The 24490-nt window shown below is 51.3% G+C and overlaps 1 protein-coding gene across 1 annotated transcript in view; it reads left to right on the top strand.

Annotated features, from left to right (window-relative positions):
- Window positions 1-24490, top strand: part of LOC144757386 (T-box transcription factor TBX10-like) — a 182699-nt gene that overhangs the window by 131126 nt on the left and 27083 nt on the right. The window contains exons 2-3 of the mRNA XM_078646376.1: window positions 3986-4274; window positions 24217-24318. Of these exons, the coding sequence (XP_078502502.1) occupies window positions 3986-4274; window positions 24217-24318 (391 nt within the window). The remainder of the gene's footprint in view (window positions 1-3985; window positions 4275-24216; window positions 24319-24490) is intronic.

Genomic DNA, 24490 nt, shown 5'->3' with positions numbered 1-24490 from the left:
GACCCTGTGATGTTTGTAGGACCCTGTGATGTTTGCAGGCCCCTGTGATGTTTGTAGGACCCTGTGATGCTTTAGGATCCTGTGATGTTTGCAGGACCCTGTGATGTTTGTAGGGCCCTGTGATGTTTGCAGGCCCCTGTGATGTTTTAGGACCCTGTGATGTTTGCAGGACCCTGTGATGTTTTAGGACCCTGTGATGTTTGCAGGACCCTGTGATGTTTGCAGGACCCTGTGATGTTTGTAGGACCCTGTGATGTTTTAGGACCCTGTGATGTTTTAGGACCCTGTGATGTTTGCAGGCCCCTGTGATGTTTTAGGACCCTGTGATGTTTGCAGGCCCCTGTGATGTTTACAGGACCCTGTGATGTTTGTAGGACCCTGTGATGTTTGCAGGTCCCTGTGATGTTTTAGGACCCTGAGATGTTTGCAGGCCCCTGTGATGTTTACAGGACCCTGTGATGTTTGCAGGCCCCTGTGATGTTTGCAGGACCCTGTGATGTTTGTAGGACCCTGTGATGTTTGCAGGACCCTGTGATGTTTGCAGGCCCCTGTGATGTTTTAGGACCCTGTGATGTTTGCAGGCCCCTGTGATGTTTGCAGGACCCTGTGATGTTTGCAGGACCCTGTGATGTTTGCAGGACCCTGTGATGTTTGCAGGACCCTGTGATGTTTGCAGGACCCTGTGATGTTTGCAGGACCCTGTGATGTTTGCAGGACCCTGTGATGTTTGCAGGCCCCTGTGATGTTTGCAGGACCCTGTGATGTTTGCAGGCCCCTGTGATGTTTTAGGACCCTGTGATGTTTGCAGGACCCTGTGATGTTTGTAGGGCCCTGTGATGTTTGCAGGCCCCTGTGATGTTTTAGGGCCCTGTGATGATTGCAGGACCCTGTGATGTTTGCAGGACCCTGTGATGTTTTAGGTCCCTGTGATGTTTGCAGGTCCCTGTGATGTTTTAGGACCCTGTGATGTTTGTAGGACCCTGTGTTGTTTGTAGGACCCTGTGATGTTTTAGGTCCCTGTGATATTTACAGGACCCTGTGATGTTTTAGGACCCTGTAATGTTTGCAGGCCCCTGTGATGTTTTAGGACCCTGTGATGTTTGCAGGACCCTGTGATGTTTGTAGGACCCTGTGATGTTTTAGGACCCTGTGATGTTTTAGGACCCTGTGATGTTTTAGGTCCCTGTGATATTTACAGGACCCTGTGATGTTTTAGGGCCCTGTGATGTTTGCAGGACCCTGTGATGTTTTAGGACCCTATGATGTTTTAGGACCCTGTGATGTTTGCAGGACCCTGTGATGTTTGCAGGACCCTGTGATGTTTTAGGACCCTGTGATGTTTGCAGGACCCTGTGATGTTTTAGGACCCTGTGATGTTTGCAGGCCCCTGTGATGTTTACAGGACCCTGTGATGTTTGTAGGACCCTGTGATGTTTGCAGGTCCCTGTGATGTTTTAGGACCCTGTGATGTTTGCAGGCCCCTGTGATGTTTGCAGGCCCCTGTGATGTTTTAGGTCCCTGTGATGTTTGCAGGCCCCTGTGATATATACAGGACCCTGTGATGTTTGTAGGACCCTGTGATGTTTGCAGGACCCTGTGATGTTTTAGGACCCTGTGATGTTTGCAGGTCCCTGTGATGTTTGCAGGACCCTGTGATGTTTTAGGGCCCTGTGATGTTTGCAGGACCCTGTGATGTTTTAGGACCATATGATGTTTTAGGACCCTGTGATGTTTGCAGGACCCTGTGATGTTTGTAGGACCCTGTGATGTTTTAGGACCCTGTGATGTTTTAGGACCCTGTGATGTTTGCAGGCCCCTGTGATGTTTTAGGACCCTGTGATGTTTGCAGGCCCCTGTGATGTTTACAGGACCCTGTGATGTTTGTAGGACCCTGTGATGTTTGCAGGTCCCTGTGATGTTTTAGGACCCTGTGATGTTTGCAGGCCCCTGTGATGTTTACAGGACCCTGTGATGTTTGTAGGACCCTGTGATGTTTGCAGGACCCTGTGATGTTTGTAGGACCCTGTGATGTTTGCAGGACCCTGTGATGTTTGTAAGTCCCTGTGATGTTTGTAGGACCCTGTGATGTTTGCAGGACCCTGTGATGTTTGCAGGCCCCTGTGATGTTTGCAGGTCCCTGTGATGTTTTAGGACCCTGTGATGTTTTAGGACCCTGTGATGTTTGCAGGACCCTGTGATGTTTGTAGGCCCCTGTGATGTTTGCAGGCCCCTGTGATGTTTGCAGGTCCCTGTGATGTTTTAGGACCCTGTGATGTTTGTAGGCCCCTGTGATGTTTGCAGGACCCTGTGATGTTTGCAGGACCCTGTGATGTTTTAGGACTCTGTGATGTTTGCAGGTCCCTGTGATGTTTTAGGACCCTGTGATGTTTGCAGGTCCCTGTGATGTTTGCAGGACCCTGTGATGTTTGCAGGCCCCTGTGATGTTTGCAGGCCCCTGTGATGTTTGCAGGTCCCTGTGATGTTTGCAGGACCCTGTGATGTTTGTAGGTCCCTGTGATGTTTTAGGTCCCTGTGATGTTTGCAGGCCCCTGTGATGTTTTAGGACCCTGTGATGTTTGCAGATCCCTGTGATGTTTGTAGGCCCCTGTAATGTTTGCAGGTCCCTGTGATGTTTGCAGGCCCCTGTGATGTTTGCAGGACCCTGTGATGTTTTAGGACCTTGTGATGTTTGCAGGCCCCTGTGATGTTTGTAGGCCCCTGTAATGTTTTAGGACCCTGTGATGTTTGCAGGACCCTGTGATGTTTGTAGGACCCTGTGATGTTTTAGGTCCCTGTGATGTTTGTAGGGCCCTGTGATGTTTTAGGTCCCTGTGATGTTTGTAGGGCCCTGTGATGTTTTAGGTCCCTGTGATGTTTGTAGGACCCTGTGATGTTTTAGGACCCTGTGATGTTTGTAGGACCCTGTGATGTTTTAGGATCTTGTGATGTTTTAGGACCCTGTGATGTTTGCAGATCCCTGTGATGTTTGTAGGCCCCTGTAATGTTTGCAGGTCCCTGTGATGTTTGCAGGCCCCTGTGATGTTTGCAGGACCCTGTGATGTTTTAGGACCTTGTGATGTTTGCAGGCCCCTGTGATGTTTGTAGGCCCCTGTAATGTTTTAGGACCCTGTGATGTTTGCAGGACCCTGTGATGTTTGTAGGACCCTGTGATGTTTTAGGTCCCTGTGATGTTTGTAGGGCCCTGTGATGTTTTAGGTCCCTGTGATGTTTGTAGGGCCCTGTGATGTTTTAGGTCCCTGTGATGTTTGTAGGACCCTGTGATGTTTTAGGACCATATGATGTTTGCAGGCCCCTGTGATGTTTTAGGTCCCTGTGATGTTTGCAGGTCCCTGTGATGTTTGTAGGACCCTGTGATGTTTTAGGATCTTGTGATGTTTTAGGTCCCTGTGATGTTTGCAGGTCCCTGTGATGTTTGCAGGCCCCTGTGATGTTTGCAGGCCCCTGTGATGTTTGTAGGACCCTGTGATGTTTTAGGGCCCTGTGATGTTTGCAGGCCCCTGTGATGTTTGCAGGACCCTGTGATGTTTGTAGGACCCTGTGATGTTTTAGGATCTTGTGATGTTTTAGGGCCCTGTGATGTTTGTAGGACCCTGTGATGTTTTAGGTCCCTGTGATGTTTGCAGGTCCCTGTGATGTTTGTAGGACCCTGTGATGTTTTAGGTCCCTGTGATGTTTGTAGGACCCTGTGATGTTTTAGGTCCCTGTGATGTTTGTAGGCCCCTGTGATGTTTTAGGACCCTGTGATGTTTGTAGGACCCTGTGATGTTTTAGGATCTTGTGATGTTTTAGGACCCTGTGATGTTTGCAGGTCCCTGTGATGTTTTAGGTCCCTGTGATGTTTTAGGACCCTGTGATGTTTTAGGATCTTGTGATGTTTTAGGACCCTGTGATGTTTGCAGGTCCCTGTGATGTTTGCCTTTGCCCCCGGTTCATGCTCGTTTACCCCTTTCCTCTGTCTCCACAGTCTTCACAGCCACCAGCCTGAGCATCCTGACCTCGGCCGAGGCCTACCCAGTGCCCACTGGTCCCGACTGGTGTGGGGTTGTGAGCTCCACCTGCCCCCCACAGGCCTGTGGCAGGTACTGCTCGTCAGGCGTGAACAGCGAAGAGCACTGCAGTGAAGCCCGACAAAGACCCAAGGGCCCCCCGAAGAACCCCCGGGTTCAAGGGGTCCGCGTGGAGCTGGAGATGCAGGCCCTCTGGGAGGAGTTTGACCGACTGGGCACCGAGATGATCGTGACCAAGGCTGGGAGGTAAGAGGGCCCTGGGGGGGGTAAGAAGGCCAGAGGGAGGTACAGGGCCCTTAGGGTGTAAGAGGGCCGTGAGGGAGGTACGAGGGCCCTTTGGGAGGTAGGAGGGCCTTGAGGAAGGTAAGAGGGCCCTGAGGGGGTAAGAGGGCCCTGAGGGGGTAACAGGGCCCTGAGGGGGTAAGAGGGCCTTGAGGGAGGTAAGGGGACCCTGAGGGATGTTCAGGGGCCCTTAGGGAGGGCCCAATGGAGGTAAGATAGCCTTTATGGAGGTAAGAGGGCCCTTAGGGAAGTAAGGGGGCCAGAGGGGGGTAAGGAGGCCCTGAGGGAGGTACGGGGGCCCTTAGGGAGGGTATAGGGCTCAAGGGAGGTAAGAGGGCCCTTAGGGAAGTAAGGGGGCCAGAGGGGGGTAAGGAGGCCCTGAGGGAGGTACGGGGGCCCTTAGGGAGGGTATAGGGCTCAAGGGAGGTAAGAGGGCCCTTAGGGAAGTAAGGGGGCCAGAGGGAGGTAAGGGGGCCCTGAGGTCATAAGAGGGTCCTTAGGGAAGTAAGGGGCCCTGAGGGAGGTACAGGGCCCTGTGGGATGTAAGAGGGCCTTGAGAGATGTAAGAGGCCCCTGATGGAGGTAAGAGGTTCCTGAGGGAGGTAAGAGGTTCCTGAGGGAGGTAAGAGGCACCACCCAAGCAAGGAAAACGGCCGGCGTATGCCATGGCCTATCACAAACTGCCAGAAAAATCCTTCCCTTACTCCCAATACAATCCCAAAAACTTTTGATTCAAGGCCTTGAGATGTCCCGTTTGTACTACGGCAATGCCCTCTATTTGGGGGCCCCCAAAAAGGTACTAGCAAAACTCCAGATAGTACAAAATACTGCCGCCCGCCTTCTCACAGGAACCCAGCGCCGCTGCTCAGCCAAACGAGCCCTTAAAGCCCTGCACTGGCTGCCCATCCAGGAAAGAGTGCATTTCAAAGCTCTTTGTACGGCCTACAAAATCTTGCAGGGAAAGGCTCCTCCTATTCTAAAAGACCTCATCACCCCTTACAAAACTAATAGAACTCTCCGGTCCTCACATTGCAACCTGGCATCCGTACCCAGAATCAGGAAGGCCCGCTCTGGAGGCCGACTTTTTGCCTATAATGCTTCCAAGCTATGGAATTCACTGCCCCTAAACATCCGGGCTCAGCCCCATCTTCTTTCATTTCGTAAGGCACTCAAGACCTGGCTGTTCCCATAATACTTTTCTCCCTCATTTCTGTTATTTCTATCACTAGCGCTGGGACGCTCACGGGCAGCCACGCGCTCTACAAACCGCTGCCTTGTGTTACACTGTCCTGGGAAGGCATTCCGTGTGTGGAGCCAACGCAGTGCAAACCGCTGTCTTGTGTAATCTGTCCTGGGAAGGCGTTCCGTTGGTGGAGCCAACGCAGTGCAAACCACTGTCTTGTGTAATCTGTCCTGGGAAGGCGTTCCGTGGGTGGAGCCAACGCAGTGCTAACCGCTGCTTTGTGTTACTGTGTCCTTGGAAGGCGTTCCGTGGGTGGAGCCAACGCAGTGCAAACCGCTGCTTTGTGTTACTGTGTCCTTGGAAGGCGTTCCGTGGGTGGAGCCAATACACTGCAAACTGCTGTCTTGTATTACTCTGCCCTGGGAAGACGTTCCGTGGGTGGAGCCAACGCAGTGCAAACCGCTGCTTTGTGTTACTGTGTCCTTGGAAGGCGTTCCGTGGGTGGAGCCAATACACTGCAAACTGTTGTCTTGTATTACTCTGTCCTGGGAAGGCGTTCCGTGGGTGGAGCCAATGCAGTGCAAACCGCTGCTTTGTGTTACTGTGTCCTTGGAAGGCGTTCCGTGGGTGGAGCCAATGCACTGCAAACCGCTGCTTTGTGTTACTGTGTCCTTGGAAGGCGTTCCGTGGGTGGAGCCAGTACACTGCAAACTGTTGTTTTGTATTACTCTGTCCTGGGAAGGCGTTCCGTGGGTGGAGCCAACGTTGCGCAAACCGCTGCCTTGTGTTAGTCAATCCTAAGAAGGCGTTCCGTGGGCGGAGCCAACGCAGTGCAAACCGCTGCCTTGTGTAATCTGTCCTGGGAAGGCGTTCTGTGGGTGGAGCCAACGCAGTGCAAACCGCTGCCATGTGTTACTCTGTCCTGGGATGGCGTTCCGTGGGTGGAGCCAACGCAGTGCAAACCGCTGCCTGTGTTACTCTGTCATGGGAAGGCGTTCCGTTGGTGCAGCCAACGTAGCGCAAACCTCTGCCTTGCGTTACTCTGTCCTGGGAAGGCGTTCCGTGGGTGGAGCCAACGCAGTGCAAACCGCTGCTTTGTGTTACTGTGTCTTTGGAAGGCGTTCCGTGGTGGAGCCAATACACTGCAAACTGTTGTCTTGTATTACTCTGCCCTGGGAAGACGTTCCGTGGGTGGAGCCAACGCAGTGCAAACCGCAGCCTTGTGTTACTCTGTCCTGGGAAGGCGTTCCGTAGGTGGAGCCAACGTTGCGCAAACCGCTGCCTTGTGTTAGTCAATCCTATGAAGGCGTTCCGTGGGTGGAGCCAACGCAGTGCAAACAGCTGTCTTGTGTAATCTGTCCTGGGAAGGCGTTCCTTGGGTGGAGCCAACACACTGCAAACTGCTGTCTTATATTACTCTGCCCTGGGAGGACGTTCCGTGGGTGGAGCCAACGCAGTGCAAACCGCTGCCATGTGTTACCCTGTCCTGGGATGGCGTTCCGTGGGTGGAGCCAACACAGTGCAAACCGCTGCCTTCTGCTACTCTGTCCTGGGAAGGCGTTCCGTGGGTGGAGCCAACGCAGTGCAAACCTCTGCTTTGTGTTACTGTGTCTTTGGAAGGCGTTCCGTGGTGGAGACAATACACTGCAAACTGTTGTCTTGTATTACTCTGCCCTGGGAAGACGTTCCGTGGGTGGAGCCAACGCAGTGCAAACTGCTGCCTTGTGCTACTCTGCCCTGGGAAGGCGTTCCGTGGGTGGAGCCAACACACTGCAAACTGCTGTCTTATATTACTCTGCCCTGGGAGGACGTTCCGTGGGTGGAGCCAACGCAGTGCAAGCCCCTGCCATGTGTTACCCTGTCCTGGGATGGCGTTCCGTGGGTGGAGCCAACGCAGTGCAAACTGCTGTCTTATATTACTCTGCCCTGGGAAGGCGTTCCGTGGGTGGAGCCAACACAGTGCAAACCGCTGCCTTGTGTTACTCTGTCCTGGGAAGGCGTTCCATGGGTGGAGCCAACGCAGTGCAAACCGTTGCCTTGTGTTAGTCAATCCTATGAAGGCGTTCCGTGGGTGGAGCCAACGCAGTGCAAACTGCTGTCTTGTGTACTCTGTCCTGGGAAGGCGTTCCTTGGGTGGAGCCAACACACTGCAATCTGCTGTCTTATATTACTCTGCCCTGGGAGGACGTTCCGTGGGTGGAGCCAACGCAGTGCAAACCGCTGCCATGTGTTACCCTGTCCTGGGATGGCGTTCCGTGGGTGGAGCCAACGCAGTGCAAACTGCTGTCTTATATTACTCTGCCCTGGGAAGGCGTTCCGTGGGTGGAGTCAATGCAGTGCAAACCGCTGCCTTGTGTTACTCTGTCCTGGGAAGGCGTTCCATGGGTGGAGCCAACGCAGTGCAAACCGTTGCCTTGTGTTACTCTGTCCTGGGAAGACGTTCCGTTGGTGGAGCCAGCGTAGCGCAAACCGTTGCCTTGTGCTACTCTGCCCTGGAAAGGCGTTCCGTGGGTGGAGCCAACACACTGCAAACTGCTGTCTTATATTACTCTGCCCTGGGAGGACGTTCCGTGGGTGGAGCCAACGCAGTGCAAGCCGCTGCCATGTGTTACCCTGTCCTGGGATGGCGTTCCGTGGGTGGAGCCAACGCAGTGCAAACTGCTGTCTTATATTACTCTGCCCTGGGAAGGCGTTCCGTGGGTGGAGCCAACGCAGTGCAAACCGCTGCCTTGTGTTACTCTTTCCTGGGAAGGCGTTCCATGGGTGGAGCCAACGCAGTGCAAACCGTTGCCTTGTGTTAGTCAATCCTATGAAGGCGTTCCGTGGGTGGAGCCAACGCAGTGCAAACTGCTGTCTTGTGTAATCTGTCCTGGGAAGGCGTTCCTTGGGTGGAGCCAACACACTGCAATCTGCTGTCTTATATTACTCTGCCCTGGGAGGACGTTCCGTGGGTGGAGCCAACGCAGTGCAAACTGCTGCCATGTGTTACCCTGTCCTGGGATGGCGTTCCGTGGGTGGAGCCAACGCAGTGCAAACTGCTGTCTTATATTACTCTGCCCTGGGAAGGCGTTCCGTGGGTGGAGCCAACGCAGTGCAAACCGCTGCCTTGTGTTACTCTGTCCTGGGAAGGCGTTCCATGGGTGGAGCCAACGCAGTGCAAACCGTTGCCTTGTGTTACTCTGTCCTGGGAAGACGTTCCGTTGGTGGAGCCAGCGTAGCGCAAACCGTTGCCTTGTGCTACTCTGTCCTGGGAAGACGTTCCGTGGGTGGAGCCAGCGTAGCGCAAACTGCTGCCTTGTGCTACTCTGTCCTGGGAAGACGTTCCGTGGGTGGAGCCAGCGTAGCGCAAACTGCTACCTTGTGCTACTCTGTCCTGGGAAGGCGTTCCGTGGGTGGAGCCAACGCAGTGCAAACCGTTGCCTTGTGCTACTCTGTCCTGGGAAGACGTTCCGTGGGTGGAGCCAGCGTAGCGCAAACCGTTGCCTTGTGCTACTCTGTCCTGGGAAGACGTTCCGTTGGTGGAGCCAGCGTAGCGCAAACCGTTGCCTTGTGCTACTCTGTCCTGGGAAGACGTTCTGTGGGTGGAGCCAGCGTAGCGCAAACTGCTGCCTTGTGCTACTCTGTCCTGGGAAGACGTTCCGTGGGTGGAGCCAGCGTAGCGCAAACTGCTGCCTTGTGCTACTCTGTCCTGGGAAGACGTTCCGTGGGTGGAGCCAGCGTAGCGCAAACTGCTGCCTTGTGCTACTCTGTCCTGGGAAGGCGTTCCGTGGGTGGAGCGGGGGTGTTCCCATGCATCCACCCATGGAATATGGTGTATTTCCAGATTTACTATCAGTGGCAGGCCTGGGAATGCATCAAAACGTAACGAGAAGAATTATCTTTATTTCTCCTCATTTATTCCACTTTCAATCCCAAATGACTAGATTTTACTGAGCCATTGTTAAGCCAAGAGAGTATTGTCCTTGTTTGGAAGCATGCAGGTATATATTGACACTCAAGTGTCTGGTATTAGCGGAGAAAGTTAGGGCGACACCTACCAGAAAATGCGGGACTCCAGGTAGAGCCATTGAAAGGACGAACACACACAACACCGCAGCAGCTTGTCTGTTTAGAGCATCGATATTCAGCAAAAGAGGAGCGACTTGTGATAGGGAATATGCAAATTTAAGCAGAAGCCACACCTCCTGTGATCTGGCTTTCCAAAAACAAGCACAGAGTCACATTTTTGCCATTGTTTTTTTCTACTTCAACAAAGGCCATTCAAGGGCTTCTGCTGCAGTCACAGTTCTCTGGTCTGCTGAGACTGAAGGGATGGCTTCGGACACCTGTGGGACCTTGAGTGACTGTGTGTCTGGCTACCAGGACCTCTACTGACAGCCTACGGTACTGCAGCCTGGTTACTGGCAGGACATATGTCTGGCTACAGGGACCTCTAGTGACATCCTATGGTACTGCAGCTTGGTTACTGGCAGGACATGCGTCTGTCTACCGGGACCTCTAGTGATAGCCTAAGGTACTGCAGCCTATAAGCGAAAGTATCTGTTTCTGCTAATGGAGACCTCAAGCGACAAGCTGGGGTACTGTAGCCTGCGAGAGAAAGTATCTGTTTCTCTATCGCCCTATATCTGGACTCCCCTTCAGTGCCAAACTGGCTGACAAAGTGATGAATGAACAACTCTTGCAATACATTGAGCCAGGTTTAGAAAATATCGGGGCACAGAATCTGCTCTGATAATAGCGACAAAAGACATCTGAGAAAAACTTGACAATGGAAGAACAGGGGCCCTGATCCTGCCGTATCTCTCCGCAGCATTTGATACGTTGAACCATGAGATTCTGGTTGGCCGTATGCAGAGTTTAGGGACACTAGAGCTTCTCCAATCATTTTTGGTAAATAGACGCCGAAACGTGTCACTGTTCAATTTTACATCTAGTCCGTTCTCCCTACCCTGCGGAGTTCCGCAGAGTTCAGTCCTGAGCCCAACGCTTTTTAATCTTTATGTTACTCCATTCGCCACCTTCATTAGAAATTCTGGTTTCTCCCTGGTATCATGTCCTGATGATACCCTAATTGAGGTGTCACGAACAAATGCTGATAAGAAGTCAAGCTCTGCCTTCAGTATGTGCGTGAGCAATGTCAGCGAATGGATGCGTAAAAACTGTCTGAAATTGAATGCTACAAAAACTGGAGGCTATGATCTTCGGCAGTGACCCCTCTTTTTGGACAACGGATTGATGGCCGTCCGATCTGGGCCCTCTTCCTGAACCCACTAATAAAGTGAAGAATCCCGTCTTTCTCTCAGATACTGAGATGAAGCAAATTACAAAATGAAAACCTAGGAATAGCTCACATGGAAAGAGCTGCCCTTTCCATACCCCCAAGTACGTCTACACAAAGTTCACCTAGAACGAGATACTCCACTAATAAGAGTCTAGGAACACAAAACAAAGATAGAGCGCCAAACACGGCAAACAATGGTAGGGGAGACAACCGATCTGAGGGCAAACAGAACAAGATACAGATAAAAAGCTCAGAACAAAAAATAAGGAACAAAAATCGTGAAACTCGAAATAAGCGGATGAGCGATCACAGAACATCACCTAAGATCTTAATAAAAATCATAGAGCTCCAAACACAAATGAGCAACCTGTCACAGAACTTACAAAGCAACTTTAAAGGAATGGAGAAACTACAGGATATTACGGAAAACACTCACACAGAAGTCGAGCAAATCCGAGAGCTGTTAATCACATCTCAATGCAGGAGCAATAAGAAGGCGATGCCTTTTTCAAACAGACAAAATAGACCAGATAGGAATCAGAAATATTTAACTGAAGAAGAAATCCTATCCCTACTACGGGACTATGATGCCTACTGACAGCAGTAGAGGGAAAGAAATCAAAATAGTACTGATAGACGCCAACAGAATATCTAAGCTGAATGAAAGGAAACCCAATCCCAACAACCTACAACAAGTCCAACTAATCCCTGAATCGCAAAATATGAACCCACGTAGAACAGAGAAGTCTTTAAAATGCCTACTGCTCAATTGTCGATCAGCAGCTAAACATGCGTCTGACATAGCTGACATCATTATTAACAAGGAAATAGACATAACAATCCTCAAGGAAACATGGCTATCTGAATCCTCATCCCCAGTCATGGACCTTCTGGTGCCCCCTCATTACAACATTGTGAGACTTGATAGACAAAAAAAGACAGGGGGTGGTATAGCCTGCATACACAGATCGGACTTAGAAATTAGCCAAATACAATCCGACCCTCTAGAGTCATGCGAATATCTAGGTCTCAATATAAGATCGGATAACAAACAAAGTTGTAACTTACATGCACTATATCACCCACTGGGAAATAATATGACCTTCGTTGACCAACTAATGGAGATAATCAAGGCTAACGCTAACACTGACGCTAATAATCGATTTTAATCTACACTGGAACAACAACAACGACAAACAGGTCAACACTCTGAAAGACTTTTTAACCGAACTAAACTTATCCCAAGCATGCTTACAACCAACACACTCGAAAGGAGCAACATTGGACTGGATATTCTCTCAAAATGATAACATCTCAATCCTCGCAATAGAGCCGTGCGACTGGTCAGATAACCATGCCATAACCTTCCTGATACCCACTTGGATGAAGATGCAAACTACGCAACCTATTAAAATCAAAAGATGGATGCGGGATACCAGAGACTCGAACATGGAACTACTAATTGAAAACTTCAAAAAAGGCCTAACTCTACCGCACAACGTGCAGAATGTGAATGATTTAACAAACCACTACACTACTTCAGTAACGAGACTAGTCAACGCCACCATACTGCTAAAATTGAAAAGAGTCACAGAGAAGGTTAAAAACCCATGGTTCAATGGGACATTGAATGAAGATAGGCGAAAATTGAGACGTGCGGAAAGAAAATGGAGACAACACCCATCATCCCCTGAGCAGAAATCCCTCAGAAAAATTAGAAATGAATACAACAAAAAGATCCTCAACTCTAAAAAGGAATTTATTAGAACAGAACTGGTTAACGCCAAAAAAAAACCACGGAAATTATTTGAGATCATTAAACAACAATCAAACAAGCAGGCCAAATCTGCTAACTTAGCCGCAAAGAATTTTCAAACGTTTTCACCGACAAAGCCAACAAGCTGGAAAGAGAACTCAAGATTGCAGCAGACAACCCTGACTACCACACTCCATCAGGGTACAATACTACATCTAAAGATGTGGATAATTTGATAAAAAACAAGGCACACTGGGACACCTTCAAATTATTGAACCAACATGACATTGCTAAAACGCTATCTGACATCAAACCTAACAATCACTATAACGACCCACTACCATCAAAATGCCTGAAAGAAATCAGCCGGCTCGTGATTCCTATATGGACAGAAATCGTTAACGCCTCGCTTGCACAGGGGATCCTTCCAGAATGTCTAAAAACAGGTCAAGTAGTGCCGATCATCAAAAAACCTACAGCGGACCCAGCAGATCCAAACAACTATCGTCCAGTGACCAACATCCCACTTCTTGCCAAATTAATAGAGAAATGTGTACGGAATCAGCTGAGCCAACACATCGAGAATTTCTCACTATTAGATGACTGCCAATCAGGATTTAGAACAGGTCACAGCACGGAAACGGCAATCCTACACATTGTCGATGATGCACTTCAGGCACTAGATCAAAACAGATCTTGTCTACTCATCTTCCTCAACTTATCATCTGCATTTGATACAGTTAACCATGAAAAATTACTGAACAGACTCCAGGACAGGATGGGATTATCTGGCAAAGTACTGAGATGGTTTGAGTCCTTCCTACAGAATAGAAGTCAGAGATTCCTGATCAACCAATCACTCTCACCCTCATGTCCAAACACAATTGGAGTACCTCAAGGATCCATATTATCTCCATCACTATTTAATTTATACATCTAACCCCTCAAAGAAATTCAGCGAAATTCCAAAATATCTTACCATATGTACGCGGATGACACGCAGATTTACATTAAGATCACTGCCCTGGAAGACATCATCTTAATGAATGAGGCCCTCAAAACGACGCTAAAATGGCTAACTATCAATCATCTGAAGCTAAACGCACATAAAACAGAATTCTTACTTATCTCGCCACAAAAGAATCAATCAGAAGTGAAGGAATGGTTGAAAATGATCACAGCATTAAACTGCACCCCCACTCTAGTTGATTCCGCGAAATCACTTGGAATCACATTGGACGAGAACCTAGACATGAAAGCCAACATCAAAGCAATGGCAAAAAGCGCCCGTTTCCATTTGAATTACCTAAGAAAAACGAAATCATTTTTAACTGAGACGGGCCTAAAACTAGCAGTGCAATCACTGGTTATCTCGAGGATTGAATATGGGTGTACAACGCTAGCAGGACTACCAAAAATGTTCACAGCACCATTAAAGGCATGCCTTAATGCAGCAGCAAGACTTATCACAGGAACGAGGAAATTTGACCATATCTCCCCGCACCTGAAAGCATTAAATTGGCTACCTTGCGAAGCTAGAATACAGCTAAAAATGGCATGTATCACCCATAAAGCGATTCACTACAACACACCTAGATACCTTGCCCAGAAAATAGAAATATCTGGAGGAAACAGACCGGCCAGGAGTGCCAAGGAACTGATGCTGAGGCCGCCCATCTTCAAGAAAAGAAAAACCTACGATCGAGCGTTTTCAGGAGCGGCCCGCAGAATCTGGAACTCACTCCCTCCGAACATTAGAAAAATTCCAAACACTGCATCATTTAAAAGGGAAACTAAGATCTTTCTCATGAGTAAGTTCCTTCCATCGTCAAGTCAATTCATCACCTAAGCCTTGACAAAGAGGTGACTAAGTGATAACTATACGGGAAGGAAATAGGAAATCACCGACTCTATGCTGATACCAGAGGTCGACGCGTTTCTAACTTTGGATCTGGAAAGCACAGAGGATTAAGGATAAGTCATCAAAAACAACCATATACAGAAGACCTCGTACAACATATATAATATAATTAATCCCTAACCTACCTCAGAACATTGAATATTCATTTTTTAACCTCGTACAGGTCTGCTATTTATTTGGAGCCTACTCTATCTTCCTTTCATCTAGGAAGTATGCCCAACTAATTTCTCCACTGTCATATCGTTTATTATATAAAACGTGTCTCCAATATATTTCTTGTTTTGTTAAGCGCTCGGATACCCAAGGGTCTTGTTCGCGCTATAGAAAACTTTTCAATAACTAAATAAATAAATAAATAAAAAGCAAAGAGCAGGTGAAAAGAACTCCTTCTGCTTCTTTCTGCTCCTTGAGAATGGTAAGGAAGATCGAAAAATACTTACCCCCGGAGCTCCCAAAAACTGTGATTATTTCTCTGGTACTCTCGAGGATTGACGACTGCAACAGTCTATATCTTCATCTTGCAGTAGGTCCTATGAAGAGGCTCCAGACTCTGCAAAATGCAGCTGCACGCTTTCTTTTCAAAATACCAGAATACGAATCGGGTAAGGAAGCCATCAGGAAACTTCACGGGCTTCCAGGCAGAAAACGCTGTGAGTTCAGAGCCCTCTGTCTGGCCTTCAAATCATTGTATGGATCAGATTGCTTCACGGATAAGCTCACATGGTATACCCCAGGAAGGACTCTCCGTTCAGGTTCCGCCAAGAATCTGATAGTCCCCAGTAATAAGAGGACCACATGGGGTGGAAGGAGCTCCTTTGGGGCTACTGCTGTGGTCTGGAACAACTTACCACTAACACTAAAAACTGCCCCTCCGTACTTATCTTCAGAAAGTCTCTAAAGACCTGCTTTTCTCACAAGACTAAGGGGTACATTAGGATGGCGTACGGATCGCCACCGCCATGCAGGCGGTGGCGATCCGTCCCCCATCCTTGCCTGTCTGCCACCTTTTTTCCCCCGCCATATTACAATGGCGGGGGGACCGTGGCGGACGGGAAGACCGTCTGCCGCTTTTCCACCGCAAAAGGCCTGATATGGTGGCGGTGTCTATCAGACAACACCAGCCATATTGGGATGGCCTAAGGGGAATGCCTTTCCGTGGCGGCAACTCCGCCACGAAAAGGCATACGGTTCCTGCTTAGGGGCCCGTTGCGGACCCCCAGGGTGAAGGAGGGGGGGGCGGTGGGTGAACATGGGGGGTACCTATGGTAACCCCCTGCGTTTCACAGCACAACATGGCAGGCACTGGGCGGTGCCTGTCACGTTGTGCTGTGAAACGCACAACATGCTTTTTTCACATTGCGGCGGCCGGTGCTTTAAGCACCGTCCGCCGCAATGTTAAAAATGCGGGATGCACCCGCCACTGTGGCGGGTGCATCCTAATTGGGGGCACGGTGCCTCCGCCCTTGTGGCGGACGGTACCTGCCCCCGACAGGATGGCGGACGGACTTTGTCCGTCCGCCATCCTAATGGACCCCTAAGTTTTAGCCGATCTCTTACAAGGATCTATGCTCTCAAATTACTTCTGCACCTATCCTTCATCCAATAGCACCAAGACTTCCTCGGGCATGAGTCACGCTTTATAAATTGCATTCACATTCTTACCGGGGTACTCTAGTGACCACCCAGGGTACTTTAGACTATTAGAGAAAGTATGTGTTTCTCTTGCCGGGGACCCCTAGTGCAGTAGCGGATGGTGGTGGGAGTGCTGCGGGGCGGTGAGGCAGGGCAGGGGTGGAGCAGGGTGGGCGGTAGTAAGCTATGGCATACGGCCCAACGCAGGCAAGTAAACAAATGAATAAATAAAACAAATTTCGTTGCGTGCGCTGCAACACATTTGGCAATGCAGCGCGCGCAATGAAACTCGCTTTATTTATTTATTTGTTTACTTACCTCTGTTGGGCTGTATTCCATAGTTTACTACCCCCCACCCTGCTCCACCCCTGCCCCGCCCCACCTCCCAGAGCACTCCCACCACTGGCCGCTACTGCCCCAGTGACCACCCAGGGTACTGCAGCCTGCGAGAGAAAGCATCTGTTTCTCTTACCGGGGACCTCTACTGACCACCCAGGGTACTGCAGCCTGCGAGAGAAAGCATCTGTTTCTCTTACCGGGGACCTCTACTGACCACCCAGAGTACTGCAGCCTGCGAGAGAAAGCATCTGTTTCTCTTACCGGGGACCTCTACTGACCACCCAGGGTACTGCAGCCTGTAAGAGAAAGCATCTGTTTCTCTTACCGGGGACCTCTACTGACCACCCAGGGTACTGCAGCCTGCGAGAGAAAGCATCTGTTTCTCTTACCGGGGACCTCTACTGACCACCCAGGGTACTGCAGCCTGCGAGAGAAAGCATCTGTTTCTCTTACCGGGGACCTCTACTGACCACCCAGAGTACTGCAGCCTGCGAGAGAAAGCATCTGTTTCTCTTACCGGGGACCTCTACTGACCACCCAGGGTACTGCAGCCTGCGAGAGAAAGCATCTGTTTCTCTTACCGGGGACCTCTACTGACCACCCAGGGTACTGCAGCCTGCGAGAGAAAGCATCTGTTTCTCTTACCGGGGACCTCTACTGACCACCCAGGGTACTGCAGCCTGCGAGAGAAAGCATCTGTTTCTCTTACCGGGGACCTCTACTGACCACCCAGGGTACTGCAGCCTGCGAGAGAAAGCATCTGTTTCTCTTCCCGGGGACCTCTACTGACCACCCAGGGTACTGCAGCCTGTAAGAGAAAGCATCTGTTTCTCTTACCGGGGACCTCTACTGACCACCCAGGGTACTGCAGCCTGCGAGAGAAAGCATCTGTTTCTCTTACCGGGGACCTCTACTGACCACCCAGGGTACTGCAGCCTGTAAGAGAAAGCATCTGTTTCTCTTACCGGGGACCTCTACTGACCACCCAGGGTACTGCAGCCTGCGAGAGAAAGCATCTGTTTCTCTTACTAGGGACCTCTAGTGACTAGTGTCCTTTTAGAGGTGGTTGGACCGCCGTGGTCTCTTCAGAATGAGTCGGTCTGATGGCTGAATTACGATGCATGCATTGTGTACTCCGACCGACTGCGGACAGCCTTTCCTTGATCGCCGAGATGGCTGTCAGAGAAAAAACAGCAGCCGTAGGGCAGGTCAGGGATCCCCGACCTCTGTTGGATAACGATATGGATGTCTGACGACATGATCATGGCAGTCTGACGGCCGGCCTCGAGTTATCGCAAGTGAAAGTTTTGGGGTGCACATTATCCAAGTCCACTTCTCCCCAGCAGTCTCCTCTTTGGATCCCTTTCTCCAGGTCTCCTTCACCTGAGCATCTGTACACTGATGTCTACAACCCTGAGGAGCTGGAATCCACAGGGTTGTCCTTCTGCGGCACGTATCCTCATTGACTGGACTGTGCACATTTCCCCACACTCCAGGAATGGGGTACACGGAGCACAAGGCATATCCTCACATATGTCATGCATGTGTCTACAATTTACATGTTTTCTGTGATTTTATGAGAACTTGCAGTGACATATTTGGGGATATGTGCACCGCCATAGATGAGACGGCTGCTGTAGCACCGGTTGCATCGTAATATGTCGGGCAAACGTTCCCGGCTTCGGTGGTCGGAATCGGATAGTGGCAGCGATGGTCGGATGGTTGGTCCAACCTGCATCGTAATGACCCCCAAGGTAATTTGTCTCAGCTTTTCTACCTTTCACTGTTGTTTGATGTGATTGCACAGTGGGTCACTGTGCTTGCTGCGGTGATCACTATGTCACCCGCATGTTGCATTATCCACCACAGGGATGGACGACACCTGCTGTTTATGGGTTTGAAGGCAGTTCAGACTCTTCTCTGTGCTGATATAATGCTAATAGTGTTACATTTAAGGTGAACCCTCCACTGCAATTATGAATGAATATTCCTAATGTTTTTATGAACTAGTGTACACTGTACTTGAAGTCATCTCCTGTTTCCTAAAATCAGTAATAAAAAGACTCTAATAATAATAGTTACATCAATATTTATAATACTTGTAGCATTACAACACAGATAACAATTCTGACTATAAAACAAGAGCTTATTAATAATTATAATAACAATAATAACAACGCAGCTAACAATGTATACTAATAGAAATACTAATAATACTGATAATAATGAAAGAGTAATATTAACAATAATAATATTAATGGTAGTAGTGGCAATACTATCACTAATGATACTAATAGTAGTAGTAGTTGAAACAATAATTGTAATGGCAATAATAGTAGTAGTAATAGTTATAGTAATAATGATAATAATTTTCATAATAGCATTGATAGGATTTTCGGATGAGTGGTTGGGGTCGTGGCTGGCCTGACCGAGCCCAGACTGTCCCTTGATTATGAGGCGTCGCACCCCCAAAATGTAGCTGCCACCCACAGACCCAATACAAGCCCTTTGGGCAACGCAGCTGCGAGTGAGGACCCAGCGCCACTTGAACCCGGGACTGGCACCAGAATTACTTTAGTGAACACTGTGGCATATTAGCAAGGGCGATATCGCCGCTTTAGCGGGACCTTTTCCCGCTAAAGCGGCGATAATTTTATCACCCTTTCAGCAGTTAGCGACAGCTTTTAGGCGATAGCTACAGGTTTGGGGCCCGCTTTGCATGTCAGCGATATTTATCGCTAATGACATGCAAAGTGGGCGTACCCACACTGTTAGCGACTGAAAACAGTCGATAACACAGCTATCGCCTATTAGCAAGGCAGTCGAAGCGATAAAAAAAAATCGTGCTAAGCGCGATTATCGCTAGAATCTATTGCCTGCTAAAAAAGTCGACTTACCTCTATAGTCAATGGGGGGTGGATTATCAGATTAAGCCCCCATTGGCGTTAATGCGTTAATGACTATAATGCTTCACAGCAGCAGTCCTAGTGATGGGGCCAGATCTCTGTGGTCACTCGTCACTATGTTTATTCCTTTACAGGGGTGAGGGCGCCTGTCTGAAAGTATAGGAAGGTCTTATGGCGTTCTTTCTCTCAGGCTATGCTTGTGTTGTTGTTTCTCCGGAGAGGTCTGTTTCTGGCTTGCTGTGGATGAAGGCTACCCATGCTAGGACCCTCTGAGAATTATAATCACAATCAGCTGTACTGCTGCTCAAGTATGAAAGTTGCATCTATCCATTCTTTCACTCATTCATTCATTCATTCTTTCTCTCTTTCTCTTTCTTTCTTTATTCCTCTCTTTCATTCATTCAAAGGGATCCAACCTTGGGTTTATCATGACAGTATTTGACAATCGTTCAATCAATCAATCAATCATATCAGTTGTAAAGCGCACTAATCACCCGTGAGGGTCTCAGGGCGCTGGGGTGGGGAATGCTGCTACTGATCGAACAGCCAGGTCTTGAATATCCTCCTGAAGGTCATCAGGTCTTGGGTCTGTCGTAGGCTCAGTGGGAGGGTGTTTTATGTCTTGGCGGCGAGGTGGGAGAGCGATCTGCCGCCGGAGGCCGCTCTTCGGAAGCGGGGGACTGTGACGAGGGCGAGGTCGGCGGAGCAGGGCTGGCAGGTGGGGGTGTAGAAGCTGAGTCGTCTGTTGAGGTGCATGGGTGAGGAGCTTGAAAGTTATCCTCTTGTTCACCGGGAGCTAGTGCAGGTCTCTCAGGTGGGGTGTGATGTTCTTCTCGTTTCAGTGGGGATCCACTTGTAGGTCCTATGGAGGATGCGGAGGGTCTTGAAGCAGGAGGAGGAGACGGCGTTGACCTGTTTAGTCATAGAGAGGGTGGAGTCGAGGATGACCCCTAGATTGCGTGCATGGCAGGTGAGTGATGGGGCGGTTCCCAGTGTGGTCGGCCACCAGGAGTTGTCCCAGGCCGAAGAGGTGGATCCGAGGAGGAGGACCTCCATCTTGTCCGAGTTCAGCTTCAGTCGGCTATTCCTCATCCATTCAGCAATGGCCTTCATTCCTTCGTGAAGGTTGGTTTTGGCGGTGTGGGGGTCCTTGGTGAGGGTGATGATCAGCTGGGTGTCGTCGGCGTAGGAGATGATGTTGAGGTCCTGCCGACGGGCGACGTGGGCGAGCGGTGCCATGTAGATGTTGAACAGCGTTGGGCTGAGGGATGAGCCCTGGGGTATGCGCAGATGATCTCAGTGGCTTTGGAGCGGAAGGGGGGAGACGGATGCTCTGTGTTCTGCCAAAGAGGAAGGAGGTGGTCCAGGCCAGGGCCTTCTCTTGGATCTCGGCATTGGGGAATCGTGTTCGTAGTGTGTTGTGGCAGACTGTGTCGAAGGCTGCTGACAGGTCCAGGAGGATGAGGGCAGCCGTTTCTCTGTTGTCCTGCAGGGACTTGATATCATCGGTGGCGGGGATGAGGGCAGTCTCGGTGCTGTGTTTGCTGCGGAACCCGGACTGGGAAGGGTCCAAGTTGTTGTTCTCCTCGAGGTAGCGGGTCAGCTGTTCGTTGACAGTCCTCTCAATGACATCACTGTTATCATTTCAGGAAAGCGTGAATAATTAAACCCTGAGCTGTTGTGCATTGAGAATGAATTGTGGCTTATTTATGAAAATTATTAATTATATTGGTGCAACAATGCTGTATTACCAACAAGCATCGGCAAAGGCAACAACATGTAGATGACAACCATTTCACTTTTTCAATTTAGGGGAGAGCACTTCTGAATATTAGCAAAAATAGGGTTCAGAAAAAGGTGAAACATCAGGTGTGATCCCACAAAAAGGGCAGATATCCTGTACCTGGCTCTAACGTCAAGCTGCCTCATGGACGATTTTACCACTGTATTTTCTTTGCTCCGCCCTGTGCCGCTTCCTCCTTCTATGCCCCCCCCACATTCATGTCCCATGCCTCTGCCCCCACCATGACCCCCCCCTGCTCTCCACTACCCTTGACCTCTCCTGGACCTCAGTGACCTCAGGGTCAGGGTTGCCTCTGCCCCCCACCATGACCCTCCGCTATTGCTCTCCACTGCCCTTGACCTCTCCTGGACCTCAGTGACCTCAGGGTCAGGGTTGCCTCTGCCCCCCACCATGACCCCCCCTTGCTCTCCACTGCCCATGACCTCTCCACAGACCTCAGTGACCTCAGGGTCAGGGTTGCCTCTGCCCCCCACCATGACCCTCCGCTATTGCTCTCCACTGCCCTTGACCTCTCCTGGACCTCAGTGACCTCAGGGTCAGGGTTGCCTCTGCCCCCCACCATGACCCCTCCCCCTTGCTCTCCACTACCCTTGACCTCTCCTGGACCTCAGTGACCTCAGGGTCAGGATTGCCTCTGCCCCCCACCATGACCCTCCGCTCTTGCTCTCCACTGCCCTTGACCTCTCCTGGACCTCAGTGACCTCAGGGTCAGGGTTGCCTCTGCCCCCCACCATGACCCTCCGCTCTTGCTCTCCACTGCCCTTGACCTCTCCTGGACCTCAGTGACCTCAGGGTCAGGATTGCCTCTGCCCCCCACCATGACCCTCCGCTCTTGCTCTCCACTGCCCTTGACCTCTCCTGGACCTCAGTGACCTCAGGGTCAGGGTTGCCTCTGCCCCCCACCATGACCCTCCGCTCTTGCTCTCCACTGCCCTTGACCTCTCCTGGACCTCAGTGACCTCAGGGTCAGGGTTGCCTCTGCCCCCCACCATGACCCCTCCCCCCTTGCTCTCCACTACCCTTGACCTCTCCAGTGACCTCAGTGACCTCAGGGTCAGGGTTGCCTCTGCCCCCCACCATGACCCTCCGCTATTGCTCTCCACTGCCCTTGACCTCTCCAGTGACCTCAGTGACCTCAGTGTCAGGGTTGCCTCTGCCCCCCACCATGACCCTCCCCCTTGCTCTCCACTACCCTTGACCTCTCCACAGACCTCAGTGACCTCAGGGTCAGGGTTACCTCTGCCCCCCACCATGACCCTCCCCCTTGCTCTCCACTGCCCTTGACCTCTCCACAGACCTCAGTGACCTCAGGGTCAGGGTTGCCTCTGCCCCCCACCATGACCCCTCCCCCTTGCTCTCCACTACCCTTGACCTCTCCTCAGACCTCAGTGACCTCAGGGTCAGGGTTGCCTCTGCCCCCCACCATGACCCCTCCCCCCTTGCTCTCCACTACCCTTGACCTCTCCACAGACCTCAGTGACCTCAGGGTCAGGGTTGCCTCTGCCCCCCACCATGACCCTCCCCCTTGCTCTCCACTACCCTGGACCTCTCCAGTGACCTCAGTGACCTCAGGGTCAGGGTTGCCTCTGCCCCCCACCATGACCCTCCGCTATTGCTCTCCACTGCCCTTGACCTCTCCAGTGACCTCAGTGACCTCAGGGTCAGGGTTGCCTCTGCCCCCCACCATGACCCCTCCCCCTTGCTCTCCACTACCCTTGACCTCTCCACAGACCTCAGTGACCTCAGGGTCAGGGTTACCTCTGCCCCCCACCATGACCATCCCCCTTGCTCTCCACTGCCCTTGACCTCTCCACAGACCTCAGTGACCTCAGGGTCAGGGTTGCCTCTGCCCCCCACCATGACCCCTCCCCCTTGCTCTCCACTGCCCTTGACCTCTCCACAGACCTCAGTGACCTCAGGGTCAGGGTTGCCTCTGCCCCCCACCATGACCCCTCCCCCCTTGCTCTCCACTACCCTTGACCTCTCCACAGACCTCAGTGACCTCAGGGTCAGGGTTACCTCTGCCCCCCACCATGACCCCTCCCCCTTGCTCTCCACTACCCTGGACCTCTCCAGTGACCTCAGTGACCTCAGGCTCAGGGTTGCCTCTGCCCCCCACCATGACCCCTCCCCCCTTGCTCTCCACTACCCTTGACCTCTCCACAGACCTCAGTGACCTCAGGGTTGCCTCTGCCCCCCACCATGACCCTCCCTCTTGCTCTCCACTACCCTTGACCTCTCCACAGACCTCAGTGACCTCAGGGTTGCCTCTGCCCCCCACCATGACCCCTCCCCCCTTGCTCTCCACTACCCTTGACCTCTCCACAGACCTCAGTGACCTCAGGGTCAGGGTTGCCTCTGCCCCCCACCATGACCCCTCCCCCTTGCTCTCCACTACCCTTGACCTCTCCACAGACCTCAGTGACCTCAGGGTCAGGGTTACCTCTGCCCCCCACCATGACCCCTCCCCCTTGCTCTCCACTGCCCTTGACCTCTCCACAGACCTCAGTGACCTCAGTGTCAGGGTTGCCTCTGCCCCCACCATGACCCCTCCCCCCTTGCTCTCCACTGCCCTTGACCTCTCCTGGACCTCAGTGACCTCAGGGTCAGGATTGCCTCTGCCCCCCACCATGACCCTCCCCCTTGCTCTCCACTACCCTTGACCTCTCCACAGACCTCAGTGACCTCAGGGTCAGGGTTACCTCTGCCCCCACCATGACCCTCCCCCTTGCTCTCCACTGCCCTTGACCTCTCCTGGACCTCAGTGACCTCAGGGTCAGGCTTGCCTCTGCCCCCCACCATGACCCTCCCCTCTTGCTCTCCACTGCCCTTGACCTCTCCTGGACCTCAGTGACCTCAGGGTCAGGGTTGCCTCTGCCCCCCACCATGACCCCTCCCCCCTTGCTCTCCACTACCCTTGACCTCTCCACAGACCTCAGTGACCTTAGGGTCAGGGTTACCTCTGCCCCCCACCATGACCCCTCCCCCTTGCTCTCCACTACCCTTGACCTCTCCACAGACCTCAGTGACCTCAGGGTTTTTTGACCCCTCCAGGTACTGACCTCTGGGTTCCTGTCTCCACAGGAGGATGTTCCCCACCTTCCAGGTGAAGATTTTTGGGATGGACCCGACGGCGGAGTACGCGCTTCTAATGGACTTCGTGCCGCTGGACGACAAGCGATACAGGTACGAGCAGCGCGTGAATGGGAGTCTAGAAGTGCAGGTACTCCTTGACCCAGAGTCCCTGCGTGCTGATAAGTGCCGCTACTCTCCCATCAGCAGTGGTCGGAGTGGGAAAAAAAGTGGGGAAACTGTGGGCGCAGAATCAGAGGGCGGAGTAAGAGGTGTGGCCAGAAAA

Source organism: Lissotriton helveticus, chromosome 1_1, assembly GCF_964261635.1.
Source record: "Lissotriton helveticus chromosome 1_1, aLisHel1.1, whole genome shotgun sequence".
Taxonomy (NCBI): Eukaryota; Metazoa; Chordata; class Amphibia; order Caudata; family Salamandridae; genus Lissotriton; species Lissotriton helveticus.
This window is presented reverse-complemented; position numbering and strand designations above follow the sequence as displayed.